The 22,117-nt window shown below is 41.6% G+C and overlaps 1 protein-coding gene across 11 annotated transcripts in view; it reads right to left on the bottom strand.

Annotated features, from left to right (window-relative positions):
- SYNE2 (spectrin repeat containing nuclear envelope protein 2) overlaps positions 1 to 22,117 on the bottom strand; it is a 342,246-nt gene that overhangs the window by 73,867 nt on the left and 246,262 nt on the right. For all 11 annotated transcript variants that reach the window (XM_058739286.1, XM_058739287.1, XM_058739283.1 and 8 more), the window contains 15 exons: positions 21,874 to 21,995; positions 21,589 to 21,730; positions 19,983 to 20,114; positions 18,472 to 18,624; positions 18,137 to 18,346; positions 16,427 to 16,528; positions 15,423 to 15,542; positions 15,055 to 15,255; positions 12,551 to 12,724; positions 10,846 to 10,977; positions 7,136 to 7,332; positions 6,072 to 6,204; positions 3,924 to 4,106; positions 3,362 to 3,508; positions 1,120 to 1,296 (listed from right to left, as the gene is read on the bottom strand). In XM_058739286.1, coding sequence (XP_058595269.1) covers positions 1,120 to 1,296; positions 3,362 to 3,508; positions 3,924 to 4,106; positions 6,072 to 6,204; positions 7,136 to 7,332; positions 10,846 to 10,977; positions 12,551 to 12,724; positions 15,055 to 15,255; positions 15,423 to 15,542; positions 16,427 to 16,528; positions 18,137 to 18,346; positions 18,472 to 18,624; positions 19,983 to 20,114; positions 21,589 to 21,730; positions 21,874 to 21,995 — 2,325 coding nt within the window. The remainder of the gene's footprint in view (positions 1 to 1,119; positions 1,297 to 3,361; positions 3,509 to 3,923; positions 4,107 to 6,071; positions 6,205 to 7,135; positions 7,333 to 10,845; positions 10,978 to 12,550; positions 12,725 to 15,054; positions 15,256 to 15,422; positions 15,543 to 16,426; positions 16,529 to 18,136; positions 18,347 to 18,471; positions 18,625 to 19,982; positions 20,115 to 21,588; positions 21,731 to 21,873; positions 21,996 to 22,117) is intronic.

Here is a 22,117-nt window from a genome sequence, read left to right as displayed (position 1 = left end):
CCGACTGAGCCACCCAGGCGCCCCAATAACAACTGTTTTTAATGTCTGCAATTCTTGTCATTTCCAATGCTCACAATTTTTATTAGGTTATAATGACTATATATGTAAAGTTTTTTTGAAAATTTGAAAGGCTGCCCAATCTTTTAAACGAATGGACACTGTATAATTCGATTAATTATTCGATAGGTGGAAATTTAGGCATTTTACATTTTTCACCAGTATAAATAATGTGGAACACTTTATGTGCATATTTTTCCTTTTTTGAAGGGCTATGTACTTAAGATAAACGTGAGAGGAGACACTGCTGAATTAGGAAACAAGATGATTATTCTAGTTCTTGAAATTTTCTGAATGCTTTCTAAAAGGGAATATAAGCCATGATCTGCATATGAATGTGATAGCTTTGGGCTCTTAGCTCTGTCTTACTAAATTTTTCAAATTTAATAAATATATAATGTTACATAATGTTTATTCTGAATGCCTGATAACTGAAGTTGTAATCTTCTCACGTTGGTTTGCTAATTATACATTTTTTCTTTGGTGAACTGTCTGTTCGTGTTCTTTGTCCATTCCCGCACTTGAACCTTAATTGTCTAAATCCATTTGTATGCATTCTCTACACATAAAGAAATCAATCAGTTGTTAACCTCAATTATATATAAATATTAAATATGTCTCTAAGAATGTTTTCTTAATATTTTCAGAGTCATGGAATGAAAATCTACCAAAAGACCACATCCATTTTCCTGCCTTTTCATAATCTTTTCACGGCCGTAATAGCTTTGCCACTCTTGAACATTTACTTTCACGGAAAATGTCAAAATCTCCGACCATTTAGTAGTCTCACATAATACTTGGTATCTTCTCAAATAAAATTCCTCCTCTTCACTGGCCTAACTCAATTTCCCACTAGGAAGTCTCAAAGAAATGATAACTCTTTCTTCCTCTCTTGCATGCACCGATTGGAGAATGCCAGAATGTAGGCTTTACAAAAGGGTCATAGCTGAGAGAATTGTTAGTCTTAACCGTAAATTAACCATAGGAATAGCTTTTCACGTTTTTCAGAAAGTGGCATTTTGCAAAGGCCAAAATCATACAAACTGTGACACACGAGCACACCTTTCTATTCAGTGTTCCATGCATCCGGTGCCATTGGCGGTTCATCTCTCCCAGGTGTTCTGCAAACTCTGTTCTCTCATAGCGCTTACTTTCTACATCACAGGTGCTTAACTGAAGTAAGGACTGGTTAACAAAGTCCACTATCCATTGTTTATAGTCCATCTCCATTCTGAACTCCTAAAACAAACAAATAAACAAAATTAAACTACCAAAGCCTGAACGGAAGTAGGTTGAACCGGATCCCGCCACTCTAGGGAGCCCCAAGCTCCCATTCGTTAAAGGGGCACCTGTCTAGAGTTGTAGTCCATCCTCCTCCCCCCACCCTCCCATCCCACCAAATGTCTGCTTTGAGTAGAGAGTCTTTTGGAGAATTCCACATCCCCACGAACAGAGACTCGTCGCTTTCAAGCAGGCTGAAAAGTCAAAGGCAGCATCGCGTATCATGGCTGCATCATCTCAACCAAAATCAGGACCCAGGGACTGACAAAGGGTTCCCGTGAGCGGCTTCCTGAGAGCCACACTGGAATTCAGAGCCCCCCTGCAGGCTCACGGAAATGAGAGGATGGGAAGTCTCAAGTTAAGACTCCCCCAGAAAACCCAGGACATAGGGGCGCCTGGGTGGCTCAGTCGGTTAAGCGGCCGACTTCGGCTCAGGTCATGATCTCGCGGTCCGTGAGTTCGAGCCCTGCGTCGGGCTCTGTGCTGACAGCTCAGAGCCTGGAGCCCGTTTCAGATTCTGTGTCGCCCTCTCTCTGACCCTCCCCTGTTCATGCTCTGTCTCTCCCTGTCTCAAAAATAAATAAAATGTAAAAAAAAAAAAAAAAAAAAAGAAAACCCAGGACATTAAGGAACTTTGCAGCTTAGGTAGCTTCTCTGTTCCGTAGCAAGCCTAAAAACACCCAGGGCCAAGCATGTTCCTGTCAAGCTGGATACTTATTAAGCTTATCCTTGTAAGTCCTAACACCCCTCTGGAGGCATCAGGGGAAAAACTATGTGGTATATGCTAGGTTACAAGAGCATAGAAGAATATATGCATGTGGACCCTCCAAAGATTCTACTACTCCCCGAAGTTAGGATGTGCTAGTATATAAAAGTAAAATCCTTGCTAACATCATGCTTCGTGACCAAAGTATTTGTCCTCTGCCTACCAGAAGCTACATCCATCAGCCTGTGAGGTCTTTGAAAGCAAAGACCAGAGACTTCATTGATCTCCTGAGTTCCTAGTGGTGAACATATTACCTGGTACACAATAAATGTTTGTGTGTGGCTTATTAAGTGTGAGTTAAATCTATCTGAAGTCAAATATCACAGAGAAGGCCACATTTATATGTATTTGTAGAAAGGTATCAACTTTTCCTTCTGCGTTCTCTTACGCAAAGGACATTTACTTAACACCTGTTGGATGCCAGGTCCTGGGCTAGGTGTGCTGTTTCAGGGAGGTGAAGGATTGGCCCCGCTCTCAAGAAGGAGACAGGCAAGTAAGCAAATAATTATCACACCCTGGAGACGCCTAATCCTAGAAAGTGAACTCGACTGGCTGGGAGAGTCAGGAGTAGATTTCCAAATCAGGAGATACTTGAGAGTTTTGAAAGATGAACTAAGAGCATTTCTACGGCCACAAGTGGGGCACTAGAATTCCAGGTTGAAGGTGTAGCATGTACAAAAGCAGAAGCCGGGGCACCTGGGTGGCTCAGTTGGTTAAGCCTCCGACTTCGGCTCAGGTCATGATCTCACGGTTCGTGAGTTCGAGCCCCGTGTCGGGCTCTGTGCTGACAGCTCAGAGCCTGGAACCTGTTTCAGATTCTGTGTCTCCCTCTCTCTCTCTCTCTGACCATCCCCCATTCGTGCTCTGTCTCTCTCTGTCTCAAAAATAAATAAATGTTAAAAAGAAAAATTTTCAAAAGCAGAAGCCGGGAGAACACCAGATGCAGCGGGTTCATTCGGGTGAGGCAGAGTCCAGGATCTATATCGGGGAACGAAAAGATGAGGCTGGAGAAGTAAAGAGGGGCCAGGGCAAGTTAAAAGCTTGGATTCTGTCCTGTGGTGATAGGAGCTCCCAAACGAAACGAGGCAGAATAGAAAAAGTATACTAACGTCTGTCTAGAATCATCCAATATCCCATTCCCCACGCCTAGAATCAGTTCTTCTAAAGCACGCCACACCGGTCTCTTTGGTATTTCCCTTCCGACTGTCTTGCCTTCTTAGTTAACGAGCAAGCTTGGGGCTCTTTTCATATAATTACCTTGTACTTCTGAAGAAGGTTTTTAACTTGAGATGCGGAACTCAGAGAATGCTCACAGTCTTCATCTGCGGTCTGATGTTCCACATCGTTCATCCAGCTAATCATTTCTGTGATTGCTTTACGAGATGGCAATTTCTCCATCTGGAGCTGCAAGGACAAAATGATTTCCATTTAATTACCTGCAGTTGACAAAATGAATCGGGGCATCAGTAAAGACGGTATCTGGTTTGATAAAAGGTCTTGCTACATGATTATGCAGGTTGCTCACAAAAACAAACCTGGCATTCAAGCTTAGAATAAGTGACCCCAAAACAATGACGATGACCTTCACATAAAGGAACACAGTGATGCAGATAAACTGGGAAATAAAGTAATTAAGCCTGATTTCTCCGGTAAGAAAGATCCCACTGGAGGAGAGTCCAGTAATTAAGACCCATATTCAGTGGTGCCAGAGGAAAATAGATAGTGTCAATGAAAATTATTGAGTCAGAGAAATAATTTTAAAGGAGTTGTGAGCTAACAAGTGAATGCTAATTTAAATGCTGCGTCTTTAAATACCTACCTGGTGAAGTTTTTCTTGAATATCTGGAAGTTGAGTTATGAGCGCTGTCCATTTCTGTTCAAACTGCGCTAAAGAAGCTCTCAGGGTAGCCGTATCGGCTTCTTTCAGGTGAAGAAGCTGATTCCCAGTACTTATAACCGTGGTCTTCAAGGAGGACTTGTCATCTAGTTCCTTTGAAAACTCCTAGAGGAAACAGCGTGAAAATTTAGAAACATTAAAAATTTGCAAACAGCAAAGAATAACTAAGAGTCAGAATAACTGGTTAGAGTCCCGAACTAAGTACATGAACTCAATTCAAACTGCTAATGCTTGCGTGTGTATCTATAGGTGTGTATGTGTGTGCTCACGAGTGCGTGTGTGCATGCATGCATGCACACACCCACACCCACACTTTTCCTACTAAGTGTCAGGCACTGTTCCAGGCATTAGGTAAATAGTGGGGAACAAAAGAGAAGGAATTCCTGACCCTTGAGTGGCTTATAATCTAATGGATTAATATTTTTTTTAAAAAAGACCAATCAGGGGCACTTGGGTGGCTCAGTGGGTTAAGTGTCTGACCTTGGCTCAGGTCATAATCTCCTGGTTTATGAGTTTGAGCCCCATGACAGGCTCTGGGCTCACAGCTCAGAGCGTGGAGCCAGCTTCAGATTCTGTGTCTCCCTCTCTCTCTGCCCCTCCCCTGCTTACACTCCGTCTCACTCACTCTCTCTCAAAAATAAATATTTTTAAAAATTAAAAAAAAAATCAAGTAATAAAATAAAAAAGACCTATCATTTCAACGTTAAGAGAAACAGAACACAAAGTTCCTATTAAATGAACTAAATGCAACTGATTTTTAACCAAAATATTTGAAAACTTTCCTTTGTATTTGTGGGGGTTTTCAAACATATTTTAAAAAGAAAATTTTTTTTAAACGTTTATTTATTTTTGAGACAGAGAGAGACAGAGCATGAACGGGGGAGGGGCAGAGAGAGAGGGAGACACAGAATCGGAAGCAGGCTCCAGGCTCTGAGCCATCAACCCAGAGCCCAACGCGGGGCTCGAACTCACGGACTGTGAGATTGTGACCTGAGCTGAAGTCGGACGTTTAACCGACTGAGCCACCCAGGCGCCCCTCAAACATATTTTTAAATAATTACATTTTAATACCAAAGTGGGTGATCATTGCTATAAAATAAGAAAAATAGACAAGAAAAGAATACGGGAAAGGAATTTACATTAGAAAGTTTTATAAATTTATATTACAAAAGTAATAGTTTCCTTTCTTCAAAAAAAAAAAAAGCTCAAAACAATAGAACATTTTAGTAGAAATGTCAGTTCTGTATATGACAATTTAAAACCATGTATCTATTAACTTTAACATTTATGAATTAATAAGTCTGTTAAGTTTTGGGGGAAAAGCAGGGGAGTTATTTCCTGCATTTAAAAAGCATGCTTCGGGGCGCCTGGGTGGCGCAGTCGGTTAAGCGTCCGACTTCAGCCAGGTCACGATCTTGCGGTCCGTGAGTTCGAGCCCCGCGTCAGGCTCTGGGCTGATGGCTCGGAGCCTGGAGCCTGTTTCCGATTCTGTGTCTCCCTCTCTCTCTGCCCCTCCCCCGTTCATGCTCTGTCTCTCTCTGTCCCAAAAATAAATAAAAAACGTTGAAAAAAAAATTAAAAAAAATAAAATAAAATAAATAAAAAGCATGCTTCATGTCAGAGAAAGTTTTACTTTTATATTGTATAGGTTCAAATAAAAATCTACTTTATCATTGTTTTATTTTATTTTTAAATATTTACTTTAGAGGGAGAGAGAGAGCATGCACACAGGGGAGAGGCAAAGAGAGAGTAGAGAGAGAGAATCCCAAGCAGGTTCCACTCTGTCAGCACAGAGCCTGATGCAGGGCTCGAACTCACAAATCATGAGATCACCACCTGAGCTGAAATCAAGAGCTGGATGTTTAACTGACTAAGCCAGCCAGGTGTCCCTATCGTAAATATATAAATGACCACTATAAACAAATAGCTCTAAGTTTGAAGAATGATATTACCCTAAATTTTATCCCTTATCTACAAATGATTATGGAGACTATTGCATTGACCCTGGTCATTTTCCCCTGATATTTATTTCTGGCAATAATTATCTGAACATATTTTATCATAACTTACAAAAAAACTGTTTATGTTGCTTCTGATTGTATCCAAGTCCTGAGACACATTGAGGGATTGTTCTTTCCAGTAATTCAGAGTTTGCTGAGAAGATTCCAACCACTTGGTTAACTGATCTGAATCTCTGTTATAACTAACAGGAATGAAGTGAGAGAGAAAGAAAATTAGAAACATACTCTATGGGTGATATGCATCATTGGCAAATTTTTTTCTCATTTTACTTTATGTTTTCCTGTGTTGATCAGCTCTATTATTCAAAAAATCATGATGTTTTAAGAATTATACCCTGTTTTATCCCATGCCCCAAATCTGACACTCCTGGCATTTTCTAGGACTCTGTTATGACTATTCTAGAACAAATGAGCATTTTAAAGTCTAAAACATTTTCTTATTACAGCTACACAAAAATAAACCCATGGGTAAGGACAGCAATTATTTCTAGTCATTAAATGTTGTTGACAGATTTGTTTATAGTAAAAATATAACCAGCATTTATATAAGTTGCATAACAGTAAACTTATTGGCTAGATTCCAACATATTTACAGGAAATGAAGGAAAATATTGAGCAGAATGCTACCCCTCTTGTAACTCTTAAACTTCTCTAAGACAGGTCCCTAAGAGGCACAGAGGAGGAGATTCAAACATTCTATGCTCTCTACCTTCCTCAAGGAGTTCAAGATTAGATCCACTAAACAAACAAAATTCTCTGAAGAACTCTGAAGGCTTTTTCAAACTATTCTGTGAGCTAAAATTATTATTTTTTAATTTAAAACCGTTTTAGAGAGTAGGAAAGAGCAACACCGTGGTATAAAGGTCACATGTACAATTTCATAACATAATTCTTACTTTTCACTGAACTGATTACGTGTCATCTTGAGTCTAGCAAACCAACCTCAGAGATCCTAGATCTCATCTGGCCCAGAAGAGGGACCCAAGTGCTTAAATTGTTGAAGACAAACCTTACAGTAGAGAGACTGCAGGTAAAATCTGGTCGACTGCATGATCCTCTGAGGTTTTTGTCCGCCTGAAAATCTGACCTCAACCCATCCCTAAGAAAACATACCTGAGCAGATGCTTGAGAAGCGTTTGTAGTCTGTGCAGTTCATGGTCAATTTTTTTGTTTAGGGCCAACCACTGCTCTTCCAGTTTCGCAATCTGGCCCTCTAGTTCAGGACAGCTCACGGAGGCCACCAGCTCTCTGCCTTCGTTCAGAGTCTGGTAAAGCCGGGCGTGCTTTTCATCAATGTTTCTTTTTATTTGCTACAAAAAGTCAAGTCACAGAATGAATTATTTAAAAATGAAGCCAGTCCATCTATTGACAAATACTTCAGTAGAGGCTACTGAAGAAACAAGAACACAGTCCTAACCCTCAAGACTCTTGCAGTCTGGCTGAAGAAACGTGATTCACGTTTTATTGATCACCTTTCATGATGAGACTGTCCAACTAATGCATTTCTACGGCACATTTCTTCCATTCTATAGACTTACACATACCAACAGAAAACAAAATGTCACGGCTTTAGACTTGAGAATTCTCCACCTACAAGTAAAAAACAAGCTGGCAGTCTACGGGGCACGTTCAACTTGTGGACAGGTTTTGTGTGACCTAAAGATTATTTTGAAAACCAGGGTATTTTACATAGAAATCAGGATTTCCTGTGACTCGGAGAAAACCGGAAATCTAGCACCCTGGGTCTACACCTTGATGTGGCACAGATGGCCTGGGATTGGGCAGCCGGGCTTCCTTTAGAAGGGCTTGGTCTCTTTGACATTCTGCCACGACAGTCCCCACCACCTTCCGAACACAGAGCCAGTCAGCGTCCATATTTCTGTTCTCGTCTGGCCCCTGTTAGAACTTTACATTGCAAATAGGTTTGAAGGGGATGAGAAAACATTTATCATCCCTTAGACCCGAATAGTAGAAAAAAACTCATTTCTAGAGTCTTCTAAGTGTAAGGATTCAACAGGGAGAAAGGAAGAGGACTATAGAAGAATAAATTAGTACATCACTAATCCAACTTCATGAAAAGAAAATCTTTAGAACAGCAATACAACGACCCCTTGAAGAGAACTCTGTCTAAAGGCAATTACCTTCCACCACTGGGTTCAGCTACTGACACTTATCCTGACAGCTACTGAAATTTAATCTTCAAAAATAAATTATAATCAAAATATAATTTTTCCAACTAACTTAAGCCTTTTAAAAATCACTAAAGAATTCTACTTCCAATGCCCTTTCCACCGCTCTCATTTGTAATCCCCTCTTTTCATCTGAGTCGGCATGGGAAAATAAAATGTCCAACATCTGTTTAAAAAAAAACCAAAAAACAGATCTAGGGGCACCTGGGTGGCTCAGTCGGTTAAGCATCTGACTCTTGATTTCTGCTCATGATCTCACAGTTTGTGAGTTCGAGCCCTGCATCGGGCTCTGTGTTGACAGTGGGGAGCCTGGTTGGGATATTCTCTTTCTCTCTCTCTCTCTCTCTCTCTCTCTCTCTCTCTCTCTCTCTCTCTCCCCCTCTATCTCTCTCTCTCTGCGCCCCTCCCCCACTTTCACTATTTCTCTCAAAATAAATAAATAAACTTAAGAAAAAACTTCTGGGGTCCCTGGATGGCTCAGTCAGTTAAGCATCTGACTTCAGCTCAGGTCATGATCTCACAGTTGGTGGGTTGGAGCCCCACGGCAGGCTCGGTGCTGACAGCTCAGAGCCTGGAGCCTGCTTCGGATGCTGCGTCTCCCTCTCTCTCTGCCCCTCCCCCACTGATGTTCTCTCTTTCAAAGATAAGTAAACATTAAAAAAAGAGCTCTAATTTCCCAAGCCTTCAGTACAAGACCAAGACACTTCATCTTTAGATTATCCCTGATAATTTTTTTTAATGTTTTTTATTTATTTTTGAGACAGAGAGAGACAGAGCATGAGCAGCGGTGGGGGGGGGGGGGGGGGCAGGGAGAGAGAGGGAGACACAGAATCTGAAGCAGGCTCCAGGCTCTGAGCTGTCTGCACAGAGCCCGACGCGGGGCTCGAACTCACGGACTGTGAGATCATAACCTGAGCTGAAGTCGGACACCCAACCGACTGAGCCACCCAGGCGCCCCTCCCTGAGAATTTTTAATTACCCCATTTTATACACAGGAGTCAGACTGCAATGGTCACTCAGCACATGAGGTGCCGAGCCAGCATTTAAATGAGGTTTGCTCAACTGCAGAGGCCACACAGATGCTATGTTCCGTGGCCCACAGATGTCCATCAAAACACATGCAAATCTCTCCATGACGCAGAACACTGAGAACGACCTGAAGAAGTCCATAAGCGAGATGGGCTTTACAAGGTATCTTTTTTATTCTTTTTTTTTTTTTTTTTTGAGAGAGAGAGAGAGAGAAACCGTGTGTGTGTGAGAGAGAGAGAGAGAGAGAGAGAGAGAGCGAGAGAGAGAGAGAGAGAGAGCGCGAGTGCCAGGAAGAGCGGCAGAGGGAGACAGAGAATCCCAAGGGGCTTGATCCCACGACCCTGGGATCATGACCTGGGCTGAAATCAAGAGTCAGATGCCTGACTGAGCCGCCCAGGTGCCCCCATATATCTCTCTTTTAGTTTGACGAATCTATTTAAGAGTTTTAGGACAATTATTTCAGTTTTTAAAAATCTCAAATTTAACAGATTCACAGGTTGCACTTTAAGGGATATGATCCCTTGTCCACCTGAGAGAGGTGGGCTAATACAAACAGTTCCTTAACATAATGAGGTTTAAAATGGCGTTTTCAACTGCCTTCTCTTAGCTCTTTGGATGTACTTCTGCATCCCCAGGCTAACAAAGAATAAAGCAGCAGCTTCCCACCCCCAGAAGATTCAGATTTATCTTAGAGTTAAACTCAATCGGACAAGATGGCAAAGAGATAAATTGTACCTTTCTAGGCATCTAGACAGCAGGACTACAGCGTCCGTGTCTTTGCAAAATGTTCCTTATAGGAGCTTAAATGCTACTGAGGAATGCCAGGGTCCTGCCAAGGATTTCATTTTCCATCCGGTCTATTCAGGCAACAAACCTACTCTTGAAGTTTCGAAGTAGGCATTTGATAACCACGCCCAGCATCACAACTTATTTGAGGCTGACAACACATTTGAAAGTTAAAACTAAATATTTCAAGTTTCTGTCGAGAAGACTTAAAACTCGTTTTCTCGTTGGTCATGATCTCAAGGCCACTTGAAAACTATTCTAGGGTTCTATCTTTTCTATGGCATCGAAGTTTGGGACACAGAGACTTGGATGATACCACTAAATGTTACACACAAAACATTTTGTTTGAAGTCTTTTTATAATGCTGGTGGCAGGTGACAGATTATCACCTGTCTCAGAGGCTATGTCCAAACAGGGCTTCACCGAAGTAAGAAAACCACATATAGGTTTAGTGGCCCATGGTTTACAACGTTCTTTCTCTACTTTGGCTCATTTCCATACCCACTGACATCCACTTCCTGAGACGGGTAGGAGAACTAGCGTGATTCCCTACAGTATACAAAGAAACTGAGACTTAGAGACAAAAAGTTGACACGCTTGACAGGTGAGAGCCAGGACTCGTACCCAGCACCTCGACCCCAAGCCTCAAGTATAATGAAAGACTCAAAATCAAATCCACGGGTTCCCTGAATATCAGTCTAATAGTGCATGGTGTGAGGAACAACACTTCAAATTCAAAGTCGAGCAATTTAGTCAAAACAAAAGAAAACGCAAAGTGCTATGGACGCTGCCTCGGACGGATTCAACGGCGCAAAATACCTGGTAAAATGAAATCCTTTCCACTAATCTTTCCTCTGTCTCTTCCACCAGACTCACAGAGGGCAACGTAGATACAAGAATTTCCAGATCCTTTTCAAGAGATGCATAGTTTTCATCAAATTCTTCCCATTTCTAGAGAATCAAGAACATAATATCAGTGGGAGCCCTTTTCTAGATTCGTTCCAGCCAATGACAAAATCGATCATACGAAATAAAAACGAACTGAGACCATATGAACTCCAAGCACAGATTCCAGGGGTTTCTGAGAGATATAACCTACTCTCGTAAGAACTCAGGGTCTGATGGAAAACAATTCCGTTGCCTTTGTGGAGAGGGTTTTGAAAAATCCAGTTGGGGGGCGCCTGGGTGGCGCAGTCGGTTAAGCGTCCGACTTCAACTCAGGTCAAGATCTCGCGGTCTGTGAGTTCGAGCCCCGCGTCAGGCTCTGGGCTGATGGCTCGGAGCCTGGAGCCTGTTTCCGATTCTGTGTCTCCCTCTCTCTCTGCCCCTCCCCCGTTCATGCTATGTCTCTCTCTGTCCTCAAAAAAAAAAAAAAAAAAAAAAAACGTTGAAAAAAAAAAATTAAAAAAAAAAAATAAGAAAAATCCAGTTGGCATTAGTGTTTTATGCTTGTCTCATCAAATTGAGTAAGGACCAAGATTAAGCGAGAGGGTTACACCTCTCAGCCTGCACCTCTGTGGAGACCTCAGAGTCGGAAGAGAGCCGTTCTCACACTTGGAAAGGAAGGGGCTAACTTTTAAAGCTTTTCTCAGCAGAGGCTCCGAGTAGGTTGCTTCTACCCTCTCTGCTCCAACACCTAGCCCACTGAACATTACCCTGTGATGCTGCTAGAAGCAGAATTCCACTGTTGGAGGAATGTGGGCTTACACTTCATTAGGAGAGTACTATTTCCTTAGGCTGAGTCTTGCCGTGTCCCAGTTCTATCTCTATAGAAGCTCACCACAAGGACCTCAGCACGCTAACAGAGCTGACTTACGGACACTAAATATTACCTGCTGGAAAAAGAACCACCTTATTGATTCTCTTATCTACTGAAGTAGTGGGTCACGTGGCTGTGAGGGGCACTCTTTAGGCTCAGGGGGGTCTCTTTTTTTAAATACCATGAAATATTACTACAAATATCAATTTGACAAGCTAACCAGAAAATTGATTTCATTAGCCTAACATAACATGATCACATTACAAAGTTGAAGATTTCCTTGCTTTTGGGTTACTTCCTTTAAGTGCTAACATCCACGGTGTATAAGAAGTTAAAGGTGAGAACTTTCAAACGGAGAAAGAACTTGATGCAAACTTAATTTTCTTCTTGGATTTAAGACTACCAGGAGTCCACTCCAGCAGCAGAACATCCGGATCTGCCCTCTTTGGGGAGCACAGTTTCTGAACCACCACTTCATCCAAATGACCTCTTTCTGGATCTCAAAGTGCGCTTCCAATTTTGTTTATTTGCACACAAACCTAGAAGGTGGAAAGACATGCCATCCCCTCGTTCCCGCGTGCGGAATCTCAGCAACTATTTCATTCCCGGAGCAGCAGTCAGGACTAGAACAGGCTTCCATCTCCTCAGTGTTAGTTCCCATTTAACTACTGCTTAATGGTAACTCGACACCTCTGGACACCAGCAGGTGGTGGTCCAAGGTCCAGAATTCCAGGGTTAAGCACAACGTTTACATATCTCAAGTACCTGCAATAAACTTTGCAGCTTTATTCCACGTTGGTGTGACTTTTCTTCCAGTAATTTAATTTCTTGTATTTGTTCTGCCCAAAATGTGTCTTTCTTTTGCAGTAAAGAAGGAGGCATTCTGTTGGAGTATGTTTGGATCAACAGCATGTCAGCAACCAGCTTCTGGAAAAAAAGCTGTACAATGGACAAGACTTGTTATTTATTTATTTCTACATCGCGAAACTTAAAAACTGAGTTACTTCCACTTTTTATACAGGTGTATTTACTTTTATTTATTTTTTTTAATTAAAAAAATTTTTTTTAATGCTTGTTTATTTTTATTTTTTTTTAAAGTATTTTTTTTAACGTTTATTTATTTTTGAGACAGAGAGAGACAAAGCATGAACGGGGGGAGGGTCAGAGAGAGAGGGAGACACAGAATCTGAAACAGGCTCCAGGCTCTGAGCTGTCAGCACAGAGCCCGACGCGGGGCTTGAACTCACGGACCGTGAGATCATGACCTGAGCTGAAGTCGGCCGCCCAACCGACTGAGCCACCCAGGCGCCCCATAATGCTTGTTTATTTTTGAGAGAGAGAGAGACAGACAGACAGAGTGTGAGCTGGGGAGGGGCAGAGAGAGAGGGAGGCACAGAATCTGAAGCAGGCTCCAGGCTCTGAGCTGTCAGCACAGAGCCCGACATGGGGCTCAAACCCACAAACTGTGAGATCATGACCAGAGCCGAAGTCAGACGCTTAGCCCACTGAGCCACCCAGGCACTCCTAATTTTTTTTTTTTCTAACATTTATTTATTTTCAAGAGAGAGAGAGACAGAGTGTGAGTGGGGGAGGGGCAAAGAGAGAGGGAAACACAGAATCTGAAGCAGGCTCCAGGCCCTGAGCTGTCAGCACAGAGCCCAAGGTGGGGCTCAAACCCACCAACAGTGAGATCATGTCCTGAGCTGAGGTCGGATGCTTAACTGACTGAGCCACCCAGGCGCCCCAGGTGTAGTTGCTTTTAAATCCCAAGACGGCCATGCAGAGTCACACATAAGAGGAAAGAAAAAGAAAATTGACTGTGTACCCATTAGTCTTTAACACTAATGGCATTTTAACAAGTCACAAAGAAAAATCCTGCTAAGTAACATTTTCCATAAAACAGTCCACGTTAAAGGGCAAAGAGTGTTAGCCAATTTCAATTTCCAGTGAGATCTTCCTAAATCAGTTACTCTGAGTTTTTAATTTTTTTTTTAAATCTTTATTTATTTTTGAGAGAGAGACCACATGTAAACAAAGGAGGAGCAGAGAGAGAGGGAGATACAGAATCCGAAGCTGGCTCCAGGCTCTGAGCTGTCAGCACAGAACCTGACATGGGGCTCGAACTCATGAACCATGAGATCATGACCTGAGCCGAAGTCGGACACTTAAAACCGACTGGCCACCCAGGCACCCCCCAGTTACTCTAAGTTTTAAGAAACTTTACGAAAAGGTCGATACTGACATGGCCGATTAATTTCAAGACACTAAATTGGATGGATAGATGAGTGAGTCCAAGAAGCCCACACATGGAACAGCCAGAGGTTCCTACACTCTGGCTTGATTTTCTACTCAATAACATGGCCAAGTACAAGGAATTTGTTGACAGGGTCTGTTGGGATCCTGGTATGTAAAAGCTCCCAGAACAACACTTTAAGAACCTTTACACAGGAAATCTTTAGCTTCACATGGTTCTCCTCCATTTGCATAGTCAGCTGCCCCTTCTAATTGTCTGTAGGAACTTCTTATGCGAATCCTTTCTCCTACTCCCTTGAAAAGGGTGTGTAGAAGGTTTATAAAAGCATCTAGCACAAATCCTGACACTGTAGATATCCATAATATTATTTTTTCCTTTCCCCCTCCATTCTTTATAGAATATTTACCTTTGGATTTCTTAGAACAAGGTCTCCTTATCACACGCCTAGAGTTCAGCTTGTTGGAGGCAGAAATGGTCTTTCCCATTTTTTTTTTTTTTTTTTGCATCAGTACTTAAATTACTACATGTCTTTAGGTTGTGATCATGAGGCTGTTGTGTAATAAAATGAATGGACAACTAAAAGATTTATTGTAGCATTACACTAGATATACATTTATATATTGAGGTATAGATATTTTTTTGGCCTCAGTTCTCAGGAAAGCCTTCCCTAATCTCCTGAATTCAATTTCCCCTCTTAAATGCTCTGAAAGCATGTGTCTCAATTTTAATTTTAAATTTGTTTGGAATGACTTGTTCATAAATGTCTCTCTTTCAACCAAAAGCTCCATGAACGTAAGGAACTATATCTCTTTTCCCTCACAATCACATCCTTAGAGGTCAGCGGAGTTCCTGATATCCAGTAAGCCGTCTAATTGATGTTAGTTCAAACAAAGAGTGAATGAATGAATGAATGAATGAACAACGTATATTTCACCAAGGAAGAAAATGGATGCTCTATGGTTAAGTCAGAAAGACTTAAAGTCTACGAAAAGGTAATCTGACCCACGCGTCTTACCTTGTGATTCTGTATTTGAGCCTGTAAGGCATCTTTACTTTTGGGTTGTTTTAAGTGGTCATGAGCAAGCTTTTCCTTTCCAATAGCCACTAGTTCCACCATGCCTTGCAATAAGGCATCTTGCTGGCTCTCAGTGATGAAAGGGCTGCTGAGTTCTGTGTACCGAGCTCTCAAGATTCCCCACATACTGTCAAGCACATCCTGAAAAGAAAGAACGTTTTCATCCAACCACGAAAATAATCCAGATGGAGAACAAAGCTAAACTCTCTTTGGAGAACAAACCTGAACTCTCTTTCTGGAAGAACAAGAAGTCTCACTGCTTCTAATCATAGCAATTCACTGACCGAATGTTTTCTGCTCACACATACCTCTAATTTGTAAACCTCTTGCAGTAACACATAAGGTAAATGAAGCCTCTCCCCTTCGTCTCTTAGTTTTGCCACTCGGCTCTCGGAGTTCTGCAGCTCCACTGTATACGCATCTGCTTTCTACAGTGAGAGACAATGCAAAAAAGGAAACCCTTTCAGAAGCCAGAGAAGTGCGCATATTCATTGTAAAAGAATGAAACCGTACAGAAAAAATTAAGGGAAAAATGAAAAGTCCCACTTCTCCTCCCTCACCTCCAGCTTCTCCCGGAAAATTTGTCCCCAACACGTTTGAAGCATGGACCAGAAGTACATGTGCACATCCTTAAACTTAATGAACGCACACATCACTCCGTTCTGCAAGCTGCCTCCTTACTTACCAGCTGCTCTGCAAATCAGTACAAATACCGGACTCCTTGCAAATGGACACACACTGCTTTTCTAAGAGTCTGCCCTTAATGGCTTTTGGGCTATTGAAGCGTTTTTAGTTCAAGCAGTGCTGCTAGGTCCATCCTTGAGTATTTATATACACGTTTCTCTATGCCCTTGTCTTCCTTCCTTAGGATAAGTGCAACACCTATAGCACTATCTGTCCATAGAAGGTCCTCAATTCATACTTGCTGAATAAATGAATGAAGTGAGCCTACTGTGGGTGGAAGCACATTCACACGTAAAATTCTGATTTATAGCCAACCGATCCTGAGAAGCTGGACAAATTCTCCTCCCGAGAGAATGGGGGCCTCATTTCCTAATACTCTCACTGACCCTGCACAAACTTCCATTTTTGCCTGGTTGATAGGTGACCATGGTGTTGTGTCGGTTTAATTTACTCTTCATAAGGTACTACTTATGAGATATTTCTAAAGGTCCACATAAAGAGTTCTCGTTTCTATTTGTTTACTCTAGCCTTGCCACTGCTCCCAAAGGAAAGTGCTTCATAAACACAGCTTCTACACAAAACTCTTTGGTCCAAGGTCAGATCAGTGTAATTGTTTTGACTTGATTACCTGAAGCTGTTCATCAATACTCTGGCCACTAATTTCATTCAAAGACTGTTGTAAAGATGTTTTATTCTTAGTGAGTTGATCATACAATCGCTTTATTTCATTCTGTATAGGAAGATAAATGCAACAAACAGTAAGAATCTCATGCGGGCCCCTTTAATACCTTACAAAAAATTTAGCCGTCCTTTAATTTTTATGCTAACAGAAGTTCCAAACATATACCAAAATAGAGGAATTGCCTAGCTTTAACAATTATTGACTTGTGACTGGTCATCTCTGCTCTGTGCCCTCCCCTGAGCCTTCTTAACTATATCTAATCTCCTTCCCCTCAGAATATTTTGAAACAAATCACAGATATTTCATCACGGTAAGTTTCAGTATGTGTTTTTAAAAGATAAAGATTCCTCCCTTTAAAAACAGTACAAAATTGGGCGCCTGAGTGGCTCAGTCGGTTAAGCGTCCAACTTCAGCTCAGGTCATGATCTCACAGCTTGGGAGTTCGAGCCCCACATCGGGCTGTGCTGACAGCTCAGAGCTTGGAGCCTGCTTCGGATTCTGTGCCTCCCTCTCTCTCTGCCCCTCCCCTGCAAGCTTTCTGTTTCTCTCTCCCTCTCTCTCTCAAAAACAAACAAACGTTAAAAAAATTTTTTTTAATATTACAAATCAACAAACATTCCCTAGTATCATTAGCTATAGGAAAGGGTTCACATTTCTCTAATTAGCTATAATTTTTCCTTTTGGTTTGTTTGAATTGGAATCTAAATGAGGTCCAGGTTGCAAGGGACTAATACATGTGTTAAGTCTCTTGTGATCTGCAGGCTCCCCAACCATCTCTCTTGTTTATTCCTGGGGTTTTGGGTGGGATGGTGAAAACACAGGTCTTTTACTCTATACAGCTTCCCACGGTCTGCATTTGGCTGACCCCCCCCCCCCCCCCCCTCGCCCACAGTGCTGCAATGCTTTTCTCTTGTGTCTATTTTACGTGATCAGATTGAGGTTTGACTTTACGGGCAAGACTCCTTCATAAGTGGTGTTGTGTTTCATTTCTTTTTCTCTAGTTAGGAAACTACTAGAATTGTCTGTCTGCTTGCCTCAAGTCTGTCCTCTAATCCACAGTAGTTAACAGCCAGGTGAATCTACCTGAAACATACACAGATTGTCCTTCTTTTGCTCAAAAACTTTAATGGTCGGGGCGCGTGGGTGGCTCAGTCAGTTAAGGGATCGACTTCGGCTCACGTCATGATCTCACAGCTTGTGACTTTGATCCCTGCATCAGGCTCTGTGCTGATAGCTCAGAGCCTGGAGCCTGCTTCGGATTCTGTGTCTCCCTCTGTCTCTCTACCCCTCCCTTGCTCATGCTCTGTCTCTTTCTTCTCAAAAATAAATTAAAACATTAAAAAAATTAAAAAAAAAATTTAATGGCTCCCTGTTACTGAGAAATCCTCCCCTAGGACAATCATTAATGACTAAATGTAACACAGGAAAGAAACGGTTCATTAGCCCGATCTAACAAATTCATACCGCAACTTTGGGAAGGACCTCGCTTTCAAATGGTCTCCAAACACAGGCACTGAACTAATCTAAAGACCTTCACAGAAAGAACCTCTCACCACTTTCCTTAGCAATTCCTAATCATGACTGCCACCAGGAATAGGAATGAATAGAAATTAACATGAAACAGTGCCAAAGTAGGCTGAGCGCCTAGCCCTGTACCTGATAACTGCGGTTATAGTCGAGGCCAGCTTTTAGGGACTTGTTCCTAGAGGCAGCTGTGGCCTGGGTGTGCTCCAGGTAGACTTGGAGGTTATTAAAACATTCATGGAACAAGTCGGTGTTCTTCCCAGACCAAGTCATGGCTTTCAAAAGATCATCCTTCTTATCACCCATAGCTAAGTAAAGTTTTTTCAACTCAAGAGCCAGTGTCTGCGAAGAGGTGAGAAGGAAAGACACAGTGAATAGACTCTGACTTTAAGAGGCTTCAGCTCTGGCTTAAACAGCGGGCTGTTTGCAGCAACGGCCAACACATGGGCTTATTGGAAATTCCTTACCTCGTAGTGCACCTGCCGAGCACAGACATCCTCTCTGAAGAGCCCGGGTGTCTGCAGCATCTCCTCCACACTGGCAAGGCACTGACTGAGGGTCAGAAATAGTTCAAATAATTTTTTATCCAAATTTATGTATGTTTCTTCTGTCATGTTTTCCTGAATCGAGAGGAAAAAAGAAAAAAATAAATATTAGGATTCCTTGCCTTCCTAAGCCTCCATTTTCCCCGGTTTTGTTATGGTTTATAATTTATGTTATACTTTTTTATAATTGGTTGTTTTGAACACTTTGTGAATCAGGTAGAAGAATAAACAAATACAGTTAAGATGTTAAGTCTGAGAAAAACAAGTTTAAGAAACTCAACGCTTGGTAGTGAGTAACCATTTGAAATGGAATTAAAAGGTAAATAACAAGATGAAGGACTTCCTTAGCGGGGCCATCCATGTGGGAGTCTGGTCCCAAGGAAAGCATACTATCCCTCTTCCCACGGCTCCCTGCCTCCCACATTGTAAGGTAGGAGAAAGTGGGTTAATGGAATCAAGTACAGCCTGGAGAAGGAAAAGAAGACATTTAAAAGGGATGATTGGGAAGAGGTACAGTATCTTAAAGATAGATGGTAGGCACAGCATGGTAACTACAGTTAATAAATACCGTGTTACATATTTGAAAGTTGTCAAGAGAGTAGATCTTACAAGTTCTCATTTCAGGAAAAACATTTTTATAACTGTATGTGGTGATGGATGTTAGATTCATTGTGGTGATCATTTCACAAAATATACAAGTATTGAATCATTATGGTGGACACCTGAAGCTAACATGTCAGTTGCATCTCAATAAAAAAAATATATGGATGGGCTGTGGAGTGGGGGTGGAAATTAGAAGTGTTATACATGGGCAGATTGTGAGAATTAAGGCCATCCTTAGATGTACAACTTCAAGGGAGGCACCCAGGGTTGTGCGATTGTGTCCTAGTGAGTTTGGGAGCCACAAGGTCTCCTTATATTTTAGCATAAGCTGTTGGAGCCACCTCTTTTTCTTTACCAATGAACACCCTGAATTCTTGACCAGGTACAAGATATTTAGAAGCATGTGAAAGCTAGTGATCACCCCAATTTAGATTCTATTTCCTATGGTCTTCTCTGGTTGATACTTAACATTACCCAGCACACCGTTTCAGCATTCAGCTTAGTCAAGGTTGGAAATCTTGTCAATACTCCCCTCCTTCCTTACCATTCCAACCACAGAGCACCACTGCAGACAGTACTAATCAACAACGATCCTCGGTCCTGCCGATCTTAGACTTGGGTTCAATGATCTTTGTACATGGTGGTCTCGGCAGGTGCTACCACATTCATCAGAGTCGGCAAGAGATAAACTCTACTTGCAATTCTAGGACCCATTCCACCATGTATTCTACTATTTATTCAATTAAAAAAATGATGGCTAATTTACAATGTCACATTTCCCTTCTTTTTTAATATTGCAGTGAGGAAAATATGTAATGTGAAGCTGCTACCTGGGTCTGAAGATTATTTGCCTCTTGACGCAGGTCTTCAAGCTGTGTGGTATATGTTTTCAGTTCTTCAGTTGTTGGGTATCTGAAGTTATACACACTCACACTGGGTAGAATACTCATATTTGTGGCAACCTATATGAAAAAAGAGAAACCTCATTACAATTTGAGATCCTGCTGCTGTTAACGTTAAACAGCAAAAATGCTTTTTCACGTGCTATCTCCCAAGTTACTTTCTTGGTAAATGTTTTTGTCTACCTTGTCACTTGTAAGAAAAAATTAAATTTTAAATATTGTGGACAGCTTTGAAAGGTCATGAAAAGCTTTACTTAGACACTTGAGGGTCTATTGAGATAACAAAATGAGGCAAGATAAACCATAACTTGAAAATAGAGTAAAATCACTAATGTTTCAATTTGGTAGCAATGCCATTCACGTTATGAGGTTAGCGGTTTCTCTTCCCATTTATTGGTAGACCCCTGGTATACAGCCAACTCTTAGAATAGTCCCCTCCAGGTACAGACTTGCATCTTGATCTGTTATTGGAAAGCTAAATAAGCATTAAAAATTAGCTGTGACTCTGGAAGACAGAAAGATTCAGAGTTAATTCCCTTTTCAAATTAGAAAACTAATAAATACAAAGAAACAGAGTGGGGTGCTGTCAGATTTTGCCTGAGGAAAAGAACTGATGATGTTCTGCGGTTGGAAAGAGAACAATATACGTGTTACAGTGTGTATGACGAGGAGAAACCAAGACTAAAGCCAATGAGTTTAATTCAACATCAATAGGCCAGGAAAGGTTCTCGGCAGAATAGAACAGGAAAGTTCCCACCAGACTGGAGAACTGGGCAACAGGCGGTAACCTTTGCCCAGGCAGGTTGGGTGCAAAGTTGAAGGCAGAAGCTCGATAGCTGTGACCAACAGTGTTAATCTGCTCACGGGCTCCTTGCTCAGAGAGAAATCCAGCAGCAGCTGGCCCAGTATGATTAAGAACTGTGACGGCAGTAAGACAGCATGTTTGTGGGACACAGGTACCTGGCACACTGTAGATTCCAAATCATCTTGATGAATGAATGACACTAATATAGCATTGTGCCATTAAAACATTAAACAATTAAAACAGTTAACAATTAAAACATTAAAAAAGTGTTTCTTAAAAAAAAAAAACAACATATTATTCATTCCTTTATTCATTCAACATATTGAAACTGAGACTTCACAATGTTTCAGATACTGTGCCAGGCACTCAAATGTGAACCAGGCAGACATGGTCTTTTCTTCCTATACCACTTAATGGGGGAATACAGACAAATAAACAGGTACTCAGTATCGTAAGAGCTGTGATTAGGGAAGCTCAGAGTGCCACAAACGCACAAAGGAGTGGCACTTCACGCAGACTTCCAGGAGGGTGAAAAAGGGTCGGCCAGATGAAAAAGCCACTTGGCATCTTCGCTTTCTGAAAACCAACGATTTTATTTCCGCCTAACGCGGAACACGTATACGGGTACTTAATGAATGCTTGTTGCATTTTCAAAGACAAACGTGTTTATTTATGATTTACACCACATGTTTATTTATGATTTACACCGTGTGCGTCACATCCACTGACCTGAGGCTGTACAAGCTGAGGTAGCGGTAGCCCGATCTTTGATGACAGTTCGTGACGTAAATATTGCCACTTATCCCCACTTTGGCCCTGAGTTGACAAGACCGAGTCTGGAGCATCCTTTGCGGGGCTAGATGCCTTAATGCTTTTAAAGGGAAATAAAAGGTGAAAAGAATAATCAACAGATAATTTTGGTTGCATTCGGTAAGAGTTTTAGAAGTGATTTAAGAAGAAATGCTCTGAGTTCTCCCAACCATAGCTGAATGTCCAACTGTAAAAATGTCTTACCTCTCAGATGATTTCTGAGTTGTATCTTTATCAGGTTGGCAAAACTGCGGCCGTATTTTCTTAGCATTAAATTCTACGAATTTGATGAAATCTTTCTGTTCCGTTGGTTTTAACTCCAGGACCTATCATTGAATGAGATTCAAACGGTCCAGTCAAAGTTTTCCAATTACAGCCAACGGTTTCTTCTGTTGAGAGCATCTCATTTTGAACCATTTCCTAAATTATTATCTACTATTTCCCTTTC

Source organism: Neofelis nebulosa, chromosome 7 (genome assembly GCF_028018385.1).
Source record: "Neofelis nebulosa isolate mNeoNeb1 chromosome 7, mNeoNeb1.pri, whole genome shotgun sequence".
Taxonomy (NCBI): domain Eukaryota; kingdom Metazoa; phylum Chordata; class Mammalia; order Carnivora; family Felidae; genus Neofelis; species Neofelis nebulosa.
Note: the sequence above shows the minus strand (reverse complement) of the source record. Positions and strands in the feature narration are given on the sequence as shown.